Source organism: Lathamus discolor, chromosome 8 (genome assembly GCF_037157495.1).
Source record: "Lathamus discolor isolate bLatDis1 chromosome 8, bLatDis1.hap1, whole genome shotgun sequence".
In the NCBI taxonomy this organism is placed as follows: domain Eukaryota; kingdom Metazoa; phylum Chordata; class Aves; order Psittaciformes; family Psittacidae; genus Lathamus; species Lathamus discolor.
The window spans coordinates 21893718-21916511 of record NC_088891.1 but is presented as its reverse complement, the minus strand read 5'-3'; the positions used below and the strand labels follow the sequence as shown (position 1 = coordinate 21916511).

The 22794-nt window shown below is 52.5% G+C and overlaps 1 protein-coding gene and 1 long non-coding RNA gene across 3 annotated transcripts in view; one reads left to right on the top strand and one right to left on the bottom strand.

Annotated features, from left to right (window-relative positions):
• Positions 1 to 13949, bottom strand: part of TRIP4 (thyroid hormone receptor interactor 4) — a 31296-nt gene extending 17347 nt beyond the window's left edge. The window contains exons 1-11 of one of the 2 annotated variants that reach the window (XM_065688123.1): positions 13816 to 13949; positions 12932 to 13098; positions 12587 to 12723; positions 9981 to 10214; positions 8951 to 9029; positions 7044 to 7173; positions 6133 to 6348; positions 5488 to 5614; positions 4412 to 4599; positions 2627 to 2751; positions 1734 to 1825 (exon numbers count right to left, since the gene is read on the bottom strand). In XM_065688123.1, the coding sequence (XP_065544195.1) occupies positions 1734 to 1825; positions 2627 to 2751; positions 4412 to 4599; positions 5488 to 5614; positions 6133 to 6348; positions 7044 to 7173; positions 8951 to 9029; positions 9981 to 10214; positions 12587 to 12723; positions 12932 to 13098; positions 13816 to 13901 (1581 nt within the window). In that variant the 5' untranslated portion in view covers positions 13902 to 13949. The remainder of the gene's footprint in view (positions 1 to 1733; positions 1826 to 2626; positions 2752 to 4411; positions 4600 to 5487; positions 5615 to 6132; positions 6349 to 7043; positions 7174 to 8950; positions 9030 to 9980; positions 10215 to 12586; positions 12724 to 12931; positions 13099 to 13815) is intronic. The other variant, XM_065688124.1, reaches the window with a different exon arrangement.
• A 1649-nt stretch (positions 13950 to 15598) lies between these two features.
• On the top strand, positions 15599 to 17780 carry LOC136018893 (uncharacterized). The gene is made up of 3 exons (XR_010614627.1): positions 15599 to 15687; positions 16871 to 16976; positions 17693 to 17780. It is a non-coding gene; the product is annotated as an uncharacterized LOC136018893 (long non-coding RNA).
• Positions 17781 to 22794: the final 5014 nt, after the last annotated feature.

The window sequence follows — 22794 nt, the reverse complement described above, 5'->3', positions numbered from 1 at the left end:
CTCTCTCTAGAGGCCTGCTCCATACAAGGCCAAATACTCCACTAGATTTCATTGTACTCCAGTCCCAAAGCTCCCTCTGCTGCTCATACTCCAACCTCTCCCCCTTCCACCCTAGACTGAACAGACACCCCCTTGTCAGAAATACTCTTTCCATCTCTAGTTTCCAGGCATCTGCCCCTGCTAAAAAAACCTCCCAGGGCTTGGCAAAGCCAGGAGAGCACCTTCATGAGAAGGAGCCCCCAGGTGCTGGTGCCTCTCCAGCCCTTCACGGCAAGAAGGTGTCCATCAGCCTGGGGGATTCCACCTCACAAGATGGTCTCAGTTCACTCTCAAGCCCTGCACGGTCTGGTCATTCCCATCAGACCAAACCTGTCTGTAGAGGGGCAGTGAGGTGAAGAGGTATGAACCAGCACCAAGAACAGCTGTGTTGTGCTTGGTGTTACCCCCAGGGAAACCCACACCAGTTATTCCCTCCTCAGCTATTCCCTCCTCCAAAATTGGCCTCCAAGAGGAGTTGCTCTATGAATTTCCTGGCCTGAAGTGTCCAGGATCATCCTTCCTTCCCTTTTCAAAGATGGATGTAATAGCCGCCTTTCTACAGTTACCAGGGTGCTCTCCTGATCTCCGCAACCCTTCCAAGGCAGGAGTGGCCTCACAAACACATCTGCCACACTCTCAGCATATCTGGATGCACACCATCAGCACTTACAGACTTCTGTTGGTTGATTTCTCAGAAGACTCCCAGTTCTACCTCCCTTCGCTACAGGTAGTCCCTCTCCTCCTTGAACTTTGCCACCAGGCATGAGATCTCTGGAAGACCTTGCTATTGAAGCCTGAGGTGAAGAAGGCCCCAACACCTGTCCCTGGTCACCAGACCTCCTGCCTCATTCAGAAAGAGGCCACTTACATGTCCCTTGAGGAGTCCTGATCTCCTCAGTAATCTGCAGCTGTCCCTCCTTCCCTGTATCTAGGGGCTCTGATGTCTCCTCTGCAGGGTCTCCATAAAGCCCCTGCTGCTCTCCTGTTCATCCTCCCTGGTAGGAGGGTGCTCACCTCCTCCCACAGCTCCTGCTCCTGGTGACTCTGCTCTGACCAGAGCACAGGTCTCACCAGTGAGGCCACTGTGACCTCCAGCTCCAGGAAGAAGCACTGGGCAGCTCCAGCAGCTACGGATCTAGATGGGCCAAGCACCCTCCCCTCATACCAGAGTACTTGATCATGCTTTGGAAGCCACATCCAGGTAACATGTAAGCTCTCAAGTTTGCCAAAGGAGGATGAAAACAAGAAATACAACGTTAATGCTTTGCAGGGCCTCGTCTTCCTCGGTCAAGCACAGCCACAGCATCTGGTGAGCGTCTATCTGTGCAGCAAGGGGAGTAACGGCTGCCCCAATCCCTTGCATCATTGGTTTAATTAAACAGGCACAAGTCCTTACTGAAAAGGGTTTCAGAGTATGTGAGGAACTAGTTTCAACCAAACTATCTCACCACCAGAGAGGCTGATGATGGATTTAGTCTGTGTTAGCCCACTGCATGCTTCTACCACTGATGAAATCCATTTTCCCCGTACGTTTTCTTTCTAGGCATACAAGACCACAGTGGTTGTGTCTTTTCTCAACACAAGTCTAAAATCCCCACTCACTGCCTTCTGCAGAGCATCTCATGGAGGCGAGTTACACTGTTTAAAAGCTGCTGGCTAATGCAAGCTTGCAAAGGTTTGTTTGCTGTACTCACCTGCTCATTAAATTGCTCTTGTGATAAGCAATCAGTCACGTCCACACAGCCCAGGAGGCATCCGGAGGGATAATCGCTTGGAAATTCCACATCTGCAGCAAAAGAAACATCTCTTCAGGGGTTCCACATCACCACACGCATAGCTGGGGTCTGCTAACCCCAGGCACCCTTCCCTCTCCTCCACACACTTCTACTTTTTGAGGCACAAGGAGACATACAGCTATTTTAACACCCCATCGTTCCTTATCCAGCTCAGGATCTTCACCATGACAGGACTAAGTTTGGTAGATTTCATTATATAAACACCTTTCCCTGCTTAGCTTCTGACGGAGGAACATAGAGTGTGGGAAGAGCTCCTCGCTCTGATGAGGGGGCAGACAATCCTGCTGCATGACATTTAAACTGGGTGACGCACAGAAACACCACACAAACAGACGCAGAGTGCAGCCACCAGCACCCTCCTGCCCACATGAGAGAACATCTTCCTGAGGACCTGCAGCTTTGCAATCCTGATTTCCACAAGGTCAGAATCCATGAAAAGCCTTTAACAGCACTGTAAGCAGACTGAAGCACAAGCCACTGCACATGCAGGCAAGCACATGCTCCACTGCTTCTTGCTCAAGCCAAGAATAAAACGAAGTCCACTGCTGCTGCAGAAGTCAGGTGCCATTCAATAGTGCTTGTGGTTTGAGTATGTGATCAGCAGCAGGACGAAGTTAAATGCTGCCACCAGACCCATGTGGCTGATGACATGCAGAAAGGATGAAGAGAATTTCAAGAACAGAAGGTTAAAAAGCAAAGCAGCAATAACTGCTCAGCAGAGGCCTTTCTGACACTGCTCATTACGTGGCTCAATGTACCAATAATACAAAGATCCAAGGAGAGAAGTTCACCTTTCCGGAGCAGCATCCTGTAGGTGGTCTCCAGTTCAGAGATTTCCTGAGGGGAAGGCCTTTTAGCAGTAGCTGCAATCCACAACCGCCCCCTATGAGAGGTGTACCAGGTCCTGCCCTCCACCCTAGAGGACAAAGGAGAATTTAGGACTTAAATTTCAGCAGAAATCACCCACATGGACAGGTTTTTCAATCTGATGTTTCACTAATGCAAATCCCTGCTGCTAAGCTTTGCCCTGACTATTTCAACACAAAGCAACATGTCAGGGAAAAGCTGAGATGGGCAACAAATAATGCCACAAGCAGAGCATGTCCTTATGGCTTCAGAGCAACAGCAAAGGACATCAATCCCCTGCAAGCACAGCAGTATTCCAGATACATCCATGGGGCAATCTGCTCATGCAATACCCTGACAAGCTCAAACAGTTCTGCATGGTAAGAACACGTACAAAGCAGTTGTTAGCTGCCGCTCCTGGGCTCCCAGAACAGGCACCAGGCCCTGCAGCTGTACTGGGGGAGCCAACAGCATCCACATACCACCGGGATGTAAAGCCAGGCACAGGAAGATTTACAGTGCCTTTAGCTTGGTAAGTGAAAAACCTTTGCTCTCTAGAATGGAAAATTCTGTAAAGGAAAGGGGAAAAAAAAAAGGCTAGAGAAGATTCTTTGCTCCATACGAATAGTAGGAAAGGTGAGTTAATGTGCCAGGGATGCTGGGAGGAAGGAGCTTCTCTTTGTAACCTGATTCTGGAGGGGGAAGTAATGGCAAGGGGTGTGTCCACGCGGTTGTGTTTTTCAGACAAAGCCTGGTGCTACTGTTCACTTCTTTGCAAAGCTCAAAAAGACCAGTAGAACACGTCACATCTTCAGCCTGTCTGCCTGTCCAAGTCCACAAAGGTACATCCCAATGGCAGTGCAGAAATCCCAGCCTCTCTCTGATTCACCCACTGTGAGAAAACTTGTACCTTCCAGGTTAGCTACTCTCCTGAAAAACAGCATCACCAGCTTCCCAAACCAGGAGTACACTGGAGGAGGAAGCACAGCTTCCCAAACCAGGAGTACACTGGTGGAGGAAGCACAGCTTCCAAACGGGAGCTCTCGGTAGGTACCAGAAGCTATCCCGTGAGGAACACAACTTGCCACCTCACCTACTGTCGTGGTTTAAATCGATCCACACAGCCCGTCCACTCACTCCCCCCCTTCTTGCCCTCCCCCTGCTCCTGGAGGGACGGAGAGGAGAATCGAAAAGAATGCAACTCCCACAGGTTGAGATAAGAACAGTTCAGTAACTAAGGTGTAACACAAACCACTGCTGCTACCACTAATGATAATAATGATAAAGGAAATAACAAGGGAAGAGAATACAACACCTCAACACCAGCCGACCAATAACTCGCCCCACTCCCCCCAGCCAAGCACCGACCGATACCTCCTCCAACCCTGCAGTCCCAGCCCTTCTGGGTAACTCCCCGTTACATCCTGGGCATGACGTGCTGTGGTATGGAATACCTCTTTGGTCAGTTTGGGTCAGGTGTCCTGTCTCTGCTTCCTCCCGGCCTCCCCTCCTCCCTGGCAGAGCATGAGACTCACAAAGTCCTTGGCCAGACCAAACATGTGAGCAGCAACTGAAAACATCGGCATTATCAGCTCTCTTCCCAGGCCAAAAAATGAAAACATAGCACTGCACTAGCTACTAAGGAGAAAAATAACTGCTACTGCTGAACCCAGGACACCTACAAAGCAAGAGCTGCCCAGGACACATCACAGCTCAGGCCACTCCTTTACCTTTTAATTCCTCTTACAAGCAAGGAAGCCCAAGGCTGGTGCATGCTGAGGCACCAACCATCATCTGAGATCTCCTGCAACTCTCGATCCTGAATCCGCAACCTGTTTCTCTCGGAGCCAGGTTCATTACCAGTGTCCATGGAATGGATGGGTTTCCTGTGTGGGAGCAAACCAGTTTGGTCCACCCACTTCAGAGTGTTCAAAAGAAACAAGAAAGATGTTAGCACCACTCTAGGAACAACATATATCAAGTGTAAATCCTATTTGAAGTTTTCCATCATGTAAGGATGTAAGGACAGAGGTATTACTCTTATTGGGATCACTTTCCCTTCCCTGCAAACCCACTCTGTTTCCATGCCATACTTCGCAGTAGAAAAAGCAAGGTCATGCTCTGCTCCATGAGTCTTCTCCTTTCTATGCATCACAGCTACACAATGGATTTAAAGAATAAACTTCTTCCTAGTATCTAATCCAAATCTCCCCTCTGTCATTTTAAAGCCATTCCCCCTTGTCCTATCCCTACCTGCCCTTGTAAAAAGCCCCTTTCCAGACTTTTTGTAGGTCCCCTTTAGGCACTTGGAAGGCTCAGAGAGCCTGAGGTATATAAATAATGCTGAAAAAGTCACACAACCTTAGGCTGAGGTTAAAACTCTTAAAAATTCTCCCACATTCCTGAAAAGGAGGCAGGAGACTAAAACTTGGATAAAGAGAGCAGGAAACAGAGCAGGGCACTGGCAAACTTTAATTCTTTCCTGTTAGGGTTGGTGAGGCACTGGAATGGGTTGCCCAGGGAGGCTGCGAGTGCTCCATCCCTGGTGGTGTTCAAGGCCAGGTTGGATGAAGCCTTGGGTGGGATGGTTTAGTGTGAGGTGTCCCTGCCCATGGCAGGGGGCTTGGAACTGGATGATCTGATGATCTTGAGGTCCTTTCCAACCCTAACTATTCTATGAAACCTTCTTTGTCCCCAGCTCAGACAGCTAACAGGGATCTCAGACACAGGAGAGCACAGAGGTACTACAGCCATGCCAGAATTCACAGTTCTTATGCTCAACTCTCCAGATTCAACCCCCACTGACCAAAGGAGCAGGCTGAAGAAGACGGGGATTCACCAAAACACCAGGACCCAGGGTTGCCTTTGCTTCCGGGCTCCTGGCTGGCTCGCTCAGTGTGCCACGATTCATGGCTTCGATGGTTTCATCCAACCTGCAAGCACAAAAAGAGACATGAAAATTTCCCCCGGCAACGTCTCCTTTCTCCCCACATGAACATGTCTGACCCACAGCATCTCCCCTAACTACATAATCTTTCCACTCAGTCTGATTCCCAGTTTGACCAGTCACTCTACCACAGAAGCTCAGCTTGCTTTGAATTTGAGGTGAATTGGTTCTCTTGGGATTAGCCTTCTGCAACATCTCTTTCCAGGGCAGCTTTATCTTTAACAGACACACCAGCTACTGAAACCCTGTGCAAGCCTCTCACACGGGAGCTTAGCAGAGGGGCTCAGCAGAACTGTACTGAAAGAGACGATATGCTGCAAGCCAGAAAGACCCTCCAGGAAGAAAAGAACCCAAACCGACACCCTCACATCAGAGGCACCCTTCAAGGGATCAGCTTGCTCGGCCTTCCTTACGCTTGCTCTCCAGATTCAGCCAGACCCCATCACCTCCAGCTGTCACCTCCTTGCTCTCAGGCACACCGCGGTGCTGCCACTTCTCACTCACATGCTGTGGTACTCGGCCATGCTGCTGTCCTCCTCCAGGATCTGCCTGCCAGCGAAGTCGATGGTGATCTTCCTGGCAAGCCGAGAGGCGTGCCGCAGCTCCCGCAGCTCCTGCTCCCTCTTCTGGAGAGCTTCCCTCTCCTGCTTGGAGAGCCACTGGTTGGAGTCAGTGGCAAAGTAATCGGATTCATCATCGATGACCTGGGTGCGGCGCACGCTGGTGAGAAACAACCGGAGCAGCAGATGGGCGTGGTGGGGCAGTGACACAGCACCGACTGCCCCGAACCTGCCCTCCTACCAGATCTTCTCCGCTCTCGGGAGAGCGAGACCTGAGCTGTCAGGGACACAAAGCCAGGAATTCAGCCTGGACAAGAGAAGGCTCCTGAAGGGGAGACCTGAGAGCAGCTCCAGTGCCTAAAGGGGCTGCAGGGAACCTGGAGAGGGGCTTGGGACAAGGGCCTGTAGGGACAGGCCAAGGGGAATGGCTTGAACCTGCCCGAGGGGAGACTGAGATGAGCCCTTAGGCAGAAGCTCTTCCCTGTGAGGGTGCTGAGGCGCTGGCACAGGGTGCCCAGAGAAGCTGTGGCTGCCCCATCCCTGGCAGTGCTCAAGGCCAGGTTGGACACAGGGGCTTGGAGCAAGCTGCTCCAGTGGAAGGGGTCCCTGCCCGTGGCGGGGGTTGGGACTGGATGAGCTTTAAGGTCCCTTCCAACCCAAACCAGCCTGGGATTCTATGAATTCCAAACAGGACCTATTTGAGGGGTTTACTCTTGTGCCATCAAACTCCAGCATTAGGGTGTCTGTAGCTACAGCCCAGGTTTTAGAAGGAGCTCTCTGACGTTTCTGTCGAAGGCAGCTTAGCCTGCAGAGCATTTGTGCTATCTCACCATAGTTTCACAACTGGTATCTTACCTTGTCCTGTCAAACTCCAACAACTTGTCTTTGTGTTTCACAGCCATCTCCAGGCCGGCTTTGAGTCTGGCCTCTTGGCGAGGCAGTAAATCTTTGCTTATGGCACTCAAATTCCCTGAACTTTCAGCACCTAAGATAGAGAACAAATCACAGCTCAACAGCCAGTTGTTTAAAGCCCAGTCTTGGCGGGCCTGGCTGAGGAAATGCTCCCTAAACCAAACACCATTTGAAGGGCTTTGCCCCATGATCAGCACCTTTGCAAACCAGGTTCAAGTCTCAATTTTCCCTCTAGCCTGTCTCACAGAGTCCTTTCTCCAAAGAGGAAGAAGCATTTAAATACTACAGTGACAATGGCCAGGTAGTGTTTAGAGAGAAGGTCCTGGTCTTTGATTCTCCTTCACCCTTCCCTAACAGTTTGGCTGGTCTAAACTCTGCCCATCTCCAACCACAGACCCTGAGTCCTCTCCTAAAAGCCAAATTCTCTCCTAAGTGTTGTCACTTCCACGGAGAGAGTCTTGCTGAGGACAGATTACTGACAAATGGCCAGTTAGCACAGATCAAGCCTTGTCTGCTGCTGTGTGTGCCTCTGCAAACACAATCCTCCCTCAGAGCACCTCAGCAGGTTTTCAGACCAGCTATTGTTAGTGAGGGAGAAATCCATTCCCAGTAACCATCTCCTCTTTCTTACCATTCCTGGCAAGGGGCCAAACCCAGACAACCAAACAAAAGGGAACAAAGACCATAAAAGGTTTGCATCAAAGCCACAATGGAGCAAACCATTTCACAGAAGACATCCTGCAGGCTAACACCTTTCTTTCAGGGAAACAAAAAAGCCCGTGTTCCCCTGTTGTGCTGATCCAAGACAAACAGCTAATCACATTTCAGCTTTCACCTACAGAGACAAAGCACAAAGCAAGGCCTGGCAGCGGCAGAGGGGAAGAGCAATAAAATGGGTAAGAAAAGAAGATCCTGAAGTATGTCGGCATAAACAGAGCCACTTGTGATCAGCCCTTACTCTCAAGCACTTACAGGACCTCCTGCCACCCCAGCAGCTCAAAAGGGAAGCTGACACCAACACCCAGAGTAAGTATTTCCCCAGTTCTTCAGCAAAGTGTATTTTCCAAACCAAGAACACTGTGACCTTGGCTATATTTCAGCTAAACTCAGACAAGCATCCCCATAATGCACAGGTCTTCGCTGGGAGACTGGGTATCATTTCCCCTCACTTTCCTTGGCTTTGTCCCTATTTTTAGCTCCCCAGATAAGTGTTAGACAAGAAGAGTCATTAGAAGATATTAACCACCACCTCTCTAGACGCAGCAAATCAGATAGCAGCACTTCATCTTCCACAGCACACATTCCACATGAGACTTATCCTCATTTTCAAGGACTGCTACAATGATCCAGTTCATATGATTGATTCAGCAATGCCTAATGAGAAGCCCCGGGGCCTCTGCGTGAGGACATTTTATGCTGCCATTTGACACTCGCAGTTACCACCTCTGTTCCAAGTCCAGAAACGCTGCCGAACTCTTGCAGAGAGGATACAAGGAGCCAACTTCCCAGCCCTTCCCTTCCCTTTTAATGCCCACCACAGGCACTCTGCAGCAACGAGGGGAAGTGGCTCAGTAAAGTCTGTAGGAAATAAAAGCTCACGGCTGTCCTGGCAACTCACATCCCAGAGAAACACTCAGGTGTCAGCTCCTAAGAAAGAATCACCTTTAGACTTTGCCAGCAATTCTGTATAATTTGGATGAATGGATCTAGACAATTTCCACACCAGGACACAAACACTCTCACTTCTGCACAACATCGAGGCAAGTGTAGTGCAGGGAGGCAGAGGAGGGCTCCTGCTGATGTACAGCTGATTGGATTCATTATATTACACGTATAAAATTGATACTGACCTGCCATAAGCTTCTTCAGCAACTTCTGGCTCTTATTTGAGTCCCGCTGAAGAATGTCCTGCTCTTCTTTAGTGCACACCTAAGGAAAGAAAAAGGAAATGAAGCCTTGAGAAGGATGCCACATACTTGACCGGCTTCGGAGCCTGGGACAACAGCTCAGGGTAAGCTGCTTAAAACACTAGACTAGCCCACACCTCCCTCCCTTCAGTGTTATTCACACAGGGAGATACCCAGTAGCTCATTCTTTCCTAAAAGCCACCCATGAGAAATGTACAGCTTGGTCCTTCTCAGTTCTGTGGGTGGGCATGCTGCTAAGTGATCTCAAAGCATGAGAAATGCACTCAATCTCCCGAGCAGATGACCAAACACAGAACACTAAACACAGAGGTCCTCCCTCTTGGTTGGCCACTTCCAATTAAACAGATCCTTAAAAATAGCACAGAATTGGATTTGAAGCATTTTCTTCATCGCACCAATGTTTTCCTCTCTCCTGAAGTTAACTTTACCTAATCTGCTGTCATTACCTTGCCCCCTTTCTCCAAAAGGTGCCCTTTCAACCAAACACAGGGTGTAACAGGTATCCCAAATGATGTTCACTACACAAGTGTGGGAGGAAAGTCAGCACACCAGCCCTGGCTGCATCTCTTGCCCCTTACAAGGCTACAGGGGCCGTGCCCAGGATGGGGGTGAAGCTTTGCACGTGTTTTGGACGCTGATGTGATGCCCAGGACAGCCACAGGTGACTGTCATAAACCCAGCAGCTCCAAAGTGATGTAAAGTATGAGGGAAACCTGTCCACTCTCTGATAGGGCACATCATAAAAGAAACACAAAGCGACTCAAAGCCACGACAGTTCTCCTTCCCCCAGAATGACATCGTAGAGGTTCTTCTCTGTCCAGCTTTAGAGGTGGGAGAACTTTGCCAGCGGAACTTTGATCCTAGAGGCTAATTCAGCCCCACGGCGTTCCAAAGCCCTGAGCAAACTACACTGAGTTCAAGCACAGCAAATAACCCCCTCCTTGTTACTAACCAGAGCTCCACAGAACAAACAGGGCCCAGAGCCCTCCTGCTCGCAGACAATGCGCCCACAATCCAGGCAATTGTTGATGAGTTTGTGCTTCTGGCCCAGGCACTCGCAGGCGTATCGCCCGGGGAGCAGCACTGCCAGCTTGTCCTGCCCCTCCTTGGTGTAGAGGCTGACGTATTTGGGCTTCTTCTTCGAGGAACTGCTCACACTGCCAGCTCCACTGCTGCTCTCCTGTGCCTGAGAATCAAACCAGGAAACAAACTGTATTTGCAGTGCAACACCAACAGCAAAGGGAAAGCACTGACCCTGGAGCAGGCTGGGGAGACTGGAATGGAACTTGGACCAGACCCCAGATTCAATGGAAAGACAAGCGTAAGCCTGCCAGAAGGGTCCAAGGAATGTAAACAAAGCAAGGACATAAGGATGTCACTGATCCACTTGATATTTGCTCCCTCTGAGGGCTAAAACTGCATGGGTTGAGGTGGCAGATGTGCCATTCAGTGTTCCAGCCCACAGGATCAATTCACAGGTACTGAAGAGCTGCAAACAGGAGCTCAGCTCTGCCCTGATTTACTTTCAAGGGCTATTTAGTTTACAGCAAAGCCATGTGTGCCTTGGGTCAGGCTCTGGATCAGGGACTAAGCTTTGGGTCAGGCCCTAGTAGAGAAACCCTGATGAGAAACAAAGTGAGATACTGTAGGCAGTGGCGGATTAGTCATCAAATAGTGGAATTCTCTGTTTTCTCCCTCAGACCTTACACCTTAATGGAAGAAACAAAGGGCTCCTCCTCCCACCCAACATCTACAGCAGGTACCGCTGAGAAGCTAATGCTTGAGAAGTTAATTGCAGGAATTAATTACAGCACAGAAATCATTCCAGGGGAACAGAAGAAATCCAACTGCTCCCATTGCTCTGGCAATACTCAAAACCAGATGCTTTGAGAAATAAGCACAACACATTCCAGGCACAAACCTGTCTCGTAACACTAGATGAGGCTGTTTCAGCTGTGGACTGCCCGCCAGCCACAGCCACCATGACCAGGAGCTGTGGTCCCTTATCTATTTCAGCAAGCAGCACTCCAAGAAATGCACTCTCTGGCCTTTAGCTGCTGAACCTGTGACACACCTGAAAATTCCCTTACAGTGCAAGCACAGTTTTTCTTTGCCTCTCCTCTCCAGTGTCTCTCAACAACAGAAAACAGGGTTTCTCAGAAAGCCTTCCCCAGAAAACCTATTTCCATTCACCACAGAACAACAACCCATGCTCTCTGCCTGCTGCACGCTAGAGGATCACTCCTGCTCCACACAACACCTCAGCAAGCACTGCTCTATGCCCCATGTTGCTTTTCTCCATGCTGGTGCTGCACTGTGGCACTAGGACACCTCTTGTTCTGCCTGGTTTTGCCTGCTCTCAGTAGCAGCAGGTACTGGTCTAGTAACAAGCAGATGCAGCATTTCCATCACCCCAGTTCTGCTCAATGGCATTTCTGCCACTGCCAGATTAAAATGCTACAGCCATGGAAAGAAAAGAAACAACGAAAGAAGACAATGCGACTGTGCTCAGCAAACCTTGCAGAGTGCTCCCAATTTTATATATATATTTTAGTTAGCTTAGAAGACACCTACAAGGAAATGGACCATTACTGTCCCTTTTTACACCCCAGTTCAAAAAAGGTGTTATTTTGTCTTAGAAAAAATTACTTTCACAAACACTTTCAGCATGTTGAACACAAAGTTCAGCAAGACCAAGTGCAAGGTCCTGCCCCAGGGTCAGGGCAACCCCCAGCACACACAGGCTGGGGGAGACTGGATGGAGCAGCCCTGAGGAGAAGGGCTTGGGGTACTGGGTAAGGAGAAGCTCCCCATGACCCAGCTTCAGTGTGTGCTTGAGCGCAAACTCCCCCATGTGCTGGGCTGCACCCCCACAGAGCATGAGCAGCAGCTCAGGGAGGGGATCCTGCCCCACTGCTGGGCTCTGGGGAGACCCCCCCTGCAGCCCTGATCCAGCTCTGGGGCAGCAGCACAAGAGGGACGTGGAGCTGCTGGAGCGAGGCCAGAGGAGGCCATGGAGATGCTGCGAGGGCTGGAGCAGCTCTGCTCTGGAGCCAGGCTGAGAGAGCTGGGCTGGGGCAGCCTGGAGAAGAGAAGGCTCCTGAAGGGGAGACCTGAGAGCAGCTCCAGTGCCTAAAGGGGCTGCAGGAAACCTGGAGAGGGGCTTGGGACAAGGGCCTGTAGGGACAGGCCAAGGGGAATGGCTTGAACCTGCCCGAGGGGAGACTGAGCTGAGCTCTTAGGCAGAAGCTCTTCCCTGTGAGGGTGCTGAGGCGCTGGCACAGGGTGCCCAGAGAAGCTGTGGCTGCCCCATCCCTGGCAGTGCTCAAGGCCAGGTTGGACACAGGGGCTTGGAGCAAGCTGCTCCAGTGGAAGGGGTCCCTGCCCGTGGCAGGGGTTGGAGCTGGATCAGCTTTCAGGTCCCTTCCAACAGAAACCAATCCATGACTCTACAATCCTTCGTTAGCATTTGATACTACTTTTCTCTGTGTCCTGGGCTCAACGCACCCTCAGCCCCCAGCCACACGTAGTCTGTCCTCATGTACTAGACACACTCACCTTGGCCAGGTCGAGTGGGGTTTTCACCTCCTCTACATATGTGCTGGGCTCTGCGTGGGCAGGTGCCTCCTGCTTGTTTCTTCCTTTGCGTTTACCCTTTTTCACTTGGTCTCCAGCCCGAGGCACTTCCAAAGTCTCTGGAAGCATATGTAAGCACAAGAAAGGGCAAGTAACAGCAAGAGAAAAATATCCACTCTTACTCAGTGAATGAAATGGGCTTTACACAGTCACAACAGACAAAACCAGGAGCAGGCATGAGCACTTGTGACATCTAATTGTTTATAAATTGAATAACCGAATGAAGCTTATTTGAGACTTCCACTCCTTCCTCCCCGTAGCACTCACCATCCCTTTTCCGATACGCCGGCACAGGCTCGAGTGGCAGCTGGGAGCACTTCCTCCACCGGGCCAGCAGCTCTTCCACAAACTGATTCTTTTTCCCGTCGGTCCCCTGGATGAGGTCAACAATGTACTCCCGGATCTCGTCCTCGTTTGTTATTGACAAGATATACCTGTGAGGGGTGAGGATGGAGAAAAACGGGTAAAGGGGCTTCTGATCTGAGGAAAACAACAGTCTAATTGCACACGTATGCAACTTTTGTCTCTCTTTTCTGTAGAGACCATGAAGTGGGTTTGTAAGTCAAATTTTGAGAGACAGTCTTTGGGAAATATCTTGTGGCTATTTCACTGCAAAAAAAAATTATGAGATATAATATTGTAATGGCTTTAATCTGACAGAAATGGCTTGAACCTGCCCGAGGGGAGACTGAGATGAGCCCTTAGGCAGAAGCTCTTCCCTGTGAGGGTGCTGAGGCGCTGGCACAGGGTGCCCAGAGAAGCTGTGGCTGCCCCATCCCTGGCAGTGCTCAAGGCCAGGTTGGACACAGGGGCTTGGAGCAAGCTGCTCCAGTGGAAGGGGTCCCTGCCCTGGCAGGGCTGGGGCTGGGTGAGTTGGCGGGTCCGTTCCAGCACGAAGCACTCCCTATCTCTATGCTCTTACTTCCGGCCCAGCACAGCCCCACCACCCCCGGCCCTCTGCCGGGCACTGAGAACTCCACCCGCATGCTCCAGTCCCCACCGGGCCCCGTAAAACACGGAGCCGCCCAACGCGCCCCGGCGGGCGCACGCGAGGCAGCGGCGCGCACAGAGCGGCACCGGCCGCGGCGCTCCGCGGGGGCTGCTCTGCCCACAGCGCCTTCCGCCGGCGCGGACGGAGCGGGCCCGCTCACCTCACCACCTCCTCGCCCACGTCCAGCCCGAAGTCCCCGCGGAGCTGCTGCACGCACCAGGCCAGCAGCCCGCTGGGCGCCGCCATCTTCCGCGCGGGGGAAGTGAATCGGTGCAGGACCGCCGGCACGCCACCGCGCCCCGCCCCCGGGAACGCGGCCCCGCCGCCACCGTTCCGGGCGCGGCCCCGCTGCCCCGCGGGGCTGGAGGAGCTGGGGGTACGGCGGGGCGCAGCCCGAGCCCCGCACACAGGCCGGCGCTGAAGCCTGGTTAAGCAAACACGCATGAAAACGGACACCAAAAGGGAAAGGGAGCGATAAGTGCCGCAAAGGGAGGGAATGTATTTGGGACCTACCGCGGCTGAGCCATCGGACCTGCTGGGCGAAAACGGCGTGGTTTGTGAGGAAACACGGCCCTGGCCGGGAGTGGGAGTGCGAGGTCCGTCACCTGGCCAAGCGAATGCCACCGGCCCCAGCAGCTGCCAGAGCCCTGCAGCTCACATCGCGTTGGCAGGGCACAGCTGACACCGCCATAACCTGAGGAACTGGGGTGCCTGGCCGTCCGCACACACACTGCGTAGCTGAACCTTCACGGCAAGACTTCACTTGCGTGTCAGAGGGAGCTTCAGGTGCAGCCTGGAGCTACCAAATGGTCCCATCCCCGTGTGTGGGCTCCGTGTCCCTCCCACCTGCCCGGTGTCCCCCCAGGAACATCAGTTTGCTCGCCGGGGGCCTGGATTCCCCTCTGGCACTGCCCGCTCATTGACGTGCCACCAGTCTCGTGGTGCGTTTCACCTGGGAACAGATCTTGCTGGGAACAAAACTCACAAAGAAGTGTCCTTTCTCACGGAGCAGTTTTCTCCCACCCTGTTCCCTGTCAGCTCACCCTGAACCCACCTCAACTCACATGGGTACAGGAATAAATGGTCCTGAACGCTGCAGGGCTTTCTGGGCTCCCGGCTGCACTGACATGCTCTTAACACGCTTTAGGCAGGCAGCAGCCTGTTGGGAGCCAAGGCTTCATCCCTGCAAGCACCCGAGAAGGGAGCAATGTCCCTCTCCTCAGCGTTTTCGATGGCACAGCTCAGCACAGCCATTGCGCTTTGTCACTGCTGGGAGCAGTGTGGCTGCTCCCCCGTGTGCCACCCCCTGCCCAGGGCAGTGAAGGGCTGGCCCGTCAGGGGAGCTGAGGTCGGGTGGGGGCCATGGCCCTGCAGCCTTCAGGAGGGATGGACGTGCCCTGCCTGGGAGGGACTGCGGTGACGATTGACAGACAAGAGGAACCGGCCTCAGGGTGCACCAGGGCAGGTTTAGATGGAGCTGAGGAACAATTCCTGCCCCAGAGGGTGCTCAGGCATTGGAACAGGCTGCCCAGGGCAGGGCTGCAGGCACCGGCCCTGCAAGGGCTCACACCCGGTGGAGACGAGGCCTCAGTGCCATGGGGCAGGGGTGGCCTGGGCAGTGCTGGGGTTGGACTGGGTGAGCTGAAAGGGCTTTTCCAGCCTGGCTGGTGCCGCGGTGCCGCGGTTCCAGGACCCTCACACGCGCGGAACGGACCGGGCTCAGCGGCCCCGCGACGGCAGAGCCCGCGCTGAGGGGCGGAGCTGTGAGGGGTGGTGCTGAGGGGGCGGGGCCCCGCCGGCCCTACGCGTTCCCATTGGCCTGCGCTTGGCCAATAGTGCTTCCGCGCGGTATTTCCCGCGTGGGGTGGCAGACGCGGGGGAGCCGGGGGCCGGGAGCCGGGAGCCGGGGGCCCGGGGCCCGGGGCCCGCACCGCGGTTCACTTCTCCGCTCTCCCTGCAGTGCTGCCGGGCCCCCGGAAGGTGCTGGGATCCAGCAGCCCCGGTGCTGGACCGTCGCTGACCACTACGAGAGGTGAGAGTGGGGTGCGTCCCTCCATCCCTCCCACCCGGCCTCTGGTGGAGCTGGCGGCCGCTCTCCCCGCAGGCAAAGGCCGCTGTGTGGTAGGGAACCCCGTGTGCGTGAGGCCTGCCCCCCTTGGCAGAGGGGCATTGGTGAGTTCCTGCAGCAGCTGCAGAAGGAGAACTGGACGTCCGACGGGGAGGTGGCAGGGAGCGACAGCCAGGGGCTGACTGCTGAAATGTAGGTGTCAGCTGTTGCCCCTCTGCCCGCAGCCTCCTGAAAACCGCTGGGGCATTGGGGAACCTATTTAATCAAGGTTTCTCTCTTCAGCTTGGAAACAGCACTGCAAGTCTCCACATCCTGAAATTGGGATGCTCTTCCCTTTGCCTTCCTTTTCCCAAGCTAGCTGTGGTCCTCAACCAGTTTCTCCTCTAAGGTTGCCTGGAGCCAGGCAACACCACTGCACTCCTGCCAGATCTGCAGGTCACCTGGACCTCTGCTGGGTCGGGCAGAGGTGCACAAGTGCCGCACCTCAGGGCCGAGGGGCAGGGAAGGGATGCTCAGTGTGCCAGAGGCAAAATGCAATACAAACCGGGTTTGTGCACTCGAGTTCTGGTGACTGGCTGCAGCTGGGCTCTTGGGACACATAGCTTGAGCGTCATCTTCACTTCCTTTAAACAAAGCAATTTAGAAAGCTGTCTGAAGCATGACAGAGCTAAGCCCACCTGCAGGGCAGCAGCAGCACAGACGCAGCTGATGCTCCGTGTCATTGCTTCAAAGTGTGCCCTGGTGCTGTCAGTGTGGTCTGTGGGGTGGCATTAAACAGCCAAATCCCTGGTGCTTTCAAATAAGACAGAAGACAATGTGCCTGTCTGCCTGCAAGGCTGTATTGAGTCTGTCAGCTCATCCTTGGATGAAACAGATGTGATGAGTCTTCCTCTGTGACTGCTTTGAAACTACAATTGATTTTTGAAGGAGCTGAAAGTTGTCAGTGTGTCTCTTGACCTTTGTATGCTCCTTGAAATCCTGTTTCTAGTAAAGTCTGGCGAAACGCAGCACCTGTCTCCACTGACCTCGCGGGGCTTTGCCAGAAATGGGTACAGTGATTTGTAGTTCAGAGAAATTCTCTGTGCTCAGACACACTGCACACAGACCAGAGTGATGTGATGCTCTGTGGCTGTCATCTCTGTTTCAGAAAGGCTTAGGAGACTGGAGGTGCCTTCTCTATGTCAGAAATTGAATTGCTCTCCCGAGCCGATGCTTCTGAGATTAACTTGTGGGCTGCACTACTGACTCAAAAGGTAGCTGTGTCTTACAAACACTCTATTCTCAATTGTCAAGGGTTTTTCTCTCAAATATAGATAATATTAAGCCACCTGAGGTTCCCCCATGAGAATTATTCCTGAATTGTCTTGAAGGAAGGTAAACCAAGACTTCTAAGCACACCCCACCTCAGAGAAACAAAGGTGTGCACTGTAGTGCTGTACACCTTTCATCTCTGCTATTTTTACTTTGTTTGGCTGAGTGAGGACCGCGTGGTGATACCCATGTCAAGACTGCACAGTGCCACTGTCTAAAACAACTCGGAGCTTCCCTGGGTGTTCTGGAGGAAGCAAGAGCTGGACTCGTTTAACTGCACAACTGGGGGGGTTATTTTCAGTCACATGGGTTGAAACTTGGGTGTGAAATGAGAATTAAGTTCACAGGTTCCTGGAAATGGTGTGGACCTGCATGCGGCCTCCTGGGTCAAGAAGGATGCTTTGAGAATGTCTGAGGCTGTATCAGTGTACAATGTTTTCTGCTCTGAATTAGGCTCTCCCAGTTGAAAGATCAGTGTGTGCTGCTTCACCTGGGCTTCCAGAGCTTAGGATAAAGCAGCTTGTGTCAGTCTTAAAGTCTTGATGTGCAGTCTAGAGATAGTTAAAGTCAGTTAGCCTCCTGGAAAAGGGCTTTGTTAGCCTTTCAAACAAGAGCTGATCGAGCTCTGCTAACCCTTTTGAATTGATGCTTTTTACAGAGCCCAACCCCTGCCACCAGATCCTACAGAAGATGGTGAATCCTCTGAAGAACAACAGACGTGATGTGACTCCGACCTCAATGATAAACTGCATCTTCTGTGCTCAAGCTGGGTTTTGTACAGTTTATGGCTTACATACAGCCGTTGTAGAGGACTAAAAGTATAAGTAGGAGAGACTGCAAGAATATTGCAGTGAAATTAATACATACATTTTGAAACTCAGCATTCAGTATAAGTTGCTGGTTTAGTTTTTATCTTGGTTTCCTTGAGTTCCTCAGAGACTCCTGCACATAGTGTAGCTTTTATGTCTTGATTGCCTCGTGCGTGTCAGAGACTTGCATGTTTGTGCCTGTTCTGGTTTTAGGAAGCAGATCCTTGGTTTTCTAAAACACTGAATCATTCTAAAAATACATGTGTGTCCTGTCTTTAGTGAAGTAAAAATCTTCACGACAACCTCTTTGACTGAAGATGGAAAACCTGGATTTGAAAAGACGTCAATGAGCTGTATAGCTCTCACTTGCTGGGGTGAAGGTTAATTAAAACAAACAGTGTTCAATCATCATAGAACCATGAATCCCAGGTTGGAAGGGACCTGAAGGATCATCTGGGCCAACCTTTCTAGGGCAAAGCATGACCTAGACTGGATGTCCCAGGGCCCTGTCCAGCCCTGTCTTAAAAGTGTGCAGTGCTGGGGAATCACCACTTCCCTGGGGAGATTATTCCAGTGGCTGGTTGTTCTCATTGTGAAAAATGGGAACCCCCTTGTGTCCAGTTGGAATCTTTCCAGGAGGAACTTGTGCCCATCACCCCTTGTCTTTTTCCATGGGGTTCCTTGTAAAAAGGGAGTCTCCATCTTCTTTGTAGCCACCCTTTAAATACTGGAACATGGTGATAAGGTCTTCCCTGAGCTGCCTTTTCTCCAGGCTGAACAAGCACAACTGATGGACTGTCCTCACACAGATTCCCAGGTCTTGGATCATCAAGGATGCTGTAGAGGCTGGAAACAGGCTGAGGGAGCTGGGTTGGTTCAGCCTAGAGGGGCTACAAGAAACCTGGATAGGGGCTTTGGACAAGGACCTGTAGGGACAGGCCAAGGGGGAATTTCATTTTATGACTTTTGACAAACCCAGCTGGAGCCGGCGCGTGTGAGTGCCTCTGTGATGCGGATCTGCAATTTGATTTGGAACACAGAACAGGACAAGCAGAGACCTGCTGGCAAACGTAAGGCCCAGCATTGACCAATTCATTAATCTCTTAGCTTCTGTATTTCCTCTGACTGTTGGTAATGTCTAAGCTCTGAATTTCAAATTACTTTCTATGTTTGTTTGTGAAAGAAATAAGTACCCAGAGTTGACAATAGATGTCAGCAGCACCTCCAGCTACCAAAGGCTGGCTCGGCCTTCAAGTCTATCTTTTAGGTAAGGTGGTGGGAATACAGAAGCACATGGATGAGGGGCTGAAACTGTTGCCATGTTCTGAGACTCAGTGTTACATCACCAGGTGTCCCCGGGAAAACAGCATCAGCACCATCAGCTGCTGTGTCACCAGCTGAATTGCTCTGGCTTCCTGAAAGCCAGTGCCAGAGGGGCAGTGATGGGAACCTGCTCCTCACAATGCATGAAAGGTCCAGGAGCAGCTTCTGACCCGGGCTGGGGGCACCTGTACCTTTCCTGGGGGATGCTGGATGAACCGACATGGCCCCAGTTCCTTCAAGCCAACCCAGCCAGCAGAAGCAAGGCTTGTCTGCTGGGAAAAGGGCTGGTTCCCCATGGAATGGCCAAAACTCCTCTTGTCCCTCAGTGCTGGCGCTTGGACTGAGTTTCTGTCAGACGGGCAGAAATGTTGGAGTAGGAAGGGTGAAAAGGGTGAGGGGTGGCTTGGGGGCACGTCTCGCAAGGGGGACATGGGTGGGGGGGAGCACGGGGTGTTAACTGCTGGCGCAACTGGATTTGTGTTTCCACAGGCACTCTTGGGTGCTCCAGAAGCAACTGCAGAGTGAGCACAAACAGGGTGTTTTGGAGGGGACATCATGTGTTTAGAAAATAAGAAACCCTAAGGGTATAATATAGATTCATAGAATCCCGGACTGGTTTGGGTTGAAAGGGACCTTCAAGCTCATCCGGTTCCAACCCCTGCCACGGGCACGGACCCCTTCCACTGGAGCAGCTTGCTCCAAGCCCCTGTGTCCAACCTGGCCTTGAGCACTGCTAGGGATGGGGCAGCCACAGCTTCTCTGGGCACCCTGTGCCAGCGCCTCAGCACCCTCACAGGGAAGAGCTTCTGCCTAAGAGCTCAGCTCAGTCTCCCCTCGGGCAGGTTCAAGCCATTCCCCTTGGCCTGTCCCTACAGGCCCTTGTCCCAAGCCCCTCTCCAGGTTCCCTGCATCCCCTTTAGGCACTGGAGCTGCTCTCAGGTCTCCCCTTCAGGAGCCTTCTCTTCTCCAGGCTGCCCCAGTCCAGCTCTCTCAGCCTGGCTCCAGAGCAGAGCTGCTCCAGCCCTCGCAGCATCTCCGTGGCCTCCTCTGGACTTGCTCCAACAGCTCCACGTCTCTCTTGTGCTGTGACACCCAGGGCTGGGCACACTGCTGCAGGTGGAGCCTCAGGAGAGTGGAGCAGAGGAGGAGAATATGCTGAATTTTGAAATCTTAGGGGGCAGAATTATCTTTGAGCAAGAGGGAGTGATGCGACAGACCTTTTCCCACCCCTGGCACCTGAAGCTTTTCCCTCTTCCAGTAATACAGAGTAATCACAAGCTGCTGCTGCTCCAGAGCATGTTCAAGCTTTTTCCAGCAGAGGCCTCCTCCCCTTGTGCCTGAAGCCGGGTGGACTGCACATTCCTGGGGGATCTCTCTGGGCCTGGTGGAAGGATCTCCTCCTGCTCCCACACCAGGGTGGTGCAGGGGGCAGATGTCCCTGTGTGGGGACACAAGACAGAGCGGTGGGGAAGGGCTGTGAACTGCCGGGCTGCTGCCCTCTCACCCCACAGAGGGAAATCCAGCATGAGACCTCGGGGACCTCCTCACTGTGGCACGTGCTGTGTCCACTTACCATCACTGGCTCTTGTAGTTCCCACTCCTTGAAATGAAGTCCCCCTGCTGTGGATGATGCAGTTTTGAGTTCAGGTGCTGTGTGCTGATGTTAAGAGAGGTGCACAGGATGCCCTCTTGCACAGGAGCACTGTTAATTTTGGTGAATGCCAAGTCTGCCCATGTATATTCATGCTCTGGGGTGAATGATTACAGGAGGTATTTCCATCAAGATCCTGGTACCTTCTCGTTCTATGTGGTTGCTCCTCTGCTCTCACTCTCCTACCAAAAAATGCTCTTTTAATTACTTTTTTTTCTCTATGACTTTGTGGTGTTTTTTATCTCTTTGCATGCTCACAGCATCACCCCAGAGGGCACGAGGCCTCTTTGCGCTTGTGTCCTGTAGGGTCCCTCCTGCCCATGCTGCTTGTGTCAGTGTCGTGCCGCCCTGTGCCTGATCCTGAACAGGAGCCTCATTGTCCTTCCCACTGTCCCGGACAAAGGCGTATTGTCCTTCCCACAGCTCCAGCCCGGCACCCCACGGCATCGAGCCAGTTCCTCCCAACAGGAGATGCCGCAGTGCTTTCAGGAATGATAGCAGGACATTTCCCCTCTGTCCATACCGAGGCACTCAGGAATCAGTCCAGCTCCCACCTGGCTTAGTTGAGGATGAGGAGCCGAGCGTTGCCTGGGAAAACCTCCCATAGGACTGGCCCAATCTAACAGAAAGGTTTTTGGGTCAGCTGCATGCTCCTTTTGCTCCATATGTCTTTCAGCATGGGGGCCTGTCTTGTGGTAGACTCCCAAGGGATTATCACAGGACTACCGAGAATCTGCATGTTTCGTATGACTGACCTAAAGAATGGCTTGGACTGAAATTCATAGAACCACAGAATCCCAGCCTGGTTTGTGTTAGAAAAGACCTTAAGGCTCACCCAGCTCCAACCCCTGCCATGGGCAGGGACCCCTTCCACTGGAGCAGCTTGCTCCAAGGCCCTGTGTCCAACCTGGCCTTGAGCACTGCCAGGGATGGGGCAGCCACAGCTTCTCTGGGCACCCTGTGCCAGCGCCTCAGCACCCTCACAGGAAAGAAAAGTTTGATGACAAACAGTTTATCAGGATGAAGATTCCTTGGGAGCTCCCAGATGGTTCAGAGCAGAAACTGGGAAAATTCAGATGGCAGGGGAGTTTCTACTGAAGGACACAGCATATTTCAAACCACAAAGAGGGACACGGCTGCTCTGAGCCCTCCGCATCCTGCTGCAGAGTGACACCACGAGCTGCTTCTGTGAATTTCTACAATTTTCTCCTTATGGCACTTAAAAAATGGGGTCTCTGAGTCTGAGCGCTGCAAAAGCACTTCTTCCCTCTTCCTTTTTATCCAAGGTGAGGTCATGCTAATAGTGTTCTTCCTCTTTCTATGATTAAGATCCCAAAGAAGCAAGAAGGGTGACACAAGAAGGGCAAAACAAGCTCATGCCAGAGCAGAGCTTGGGATCACAGAATCAACCAGGTTGGAAAAGCCCTTTCAGCTCATCCAGTCCACTCGTTCCCCAGCACTGCCAAGGCCACCACTGCCCCATGGCACTGAGGCCTCGTCTCCACGGGGTGTGAACACTTGCAGGATGGGGACTCCACCATCAGGGTGGGCTTTGAGGTGGCCGGATTAAGACATTCTACTTCTGATGTTAACAGCAAGTTCAAAGGTAGGATGTGGTACCTGAGCCAGCAGACTGCCCAGGTGTGGTAAAAGGAGAGTACGCAAAAAAATACAGGGGAACTTCACTGAAACCGAGCTTTTTTTCCCCGCTCAATTACGGCACCAGGGGACATTTTACAAACCTGCCTCGGGAATGTGGGATGCAGGGGAGAAGAGATCATCTGAAGGTGTGCGTCGTGGATGTAAGCAAGACGTCCAGGGGGCTTTCCAGAAGTGACCCGCGGCTCGCTCGTGGTCGGGGCAACGTGAGACACGATTCCAGTTCCCGAGGCTGCCCGCGGGGGCCACCTCCCGCTGCTTGTAACCGTTTCCAGGGAACATCGCTCCGGCTTTCCCACCCAACGCGCCCCTTTACAG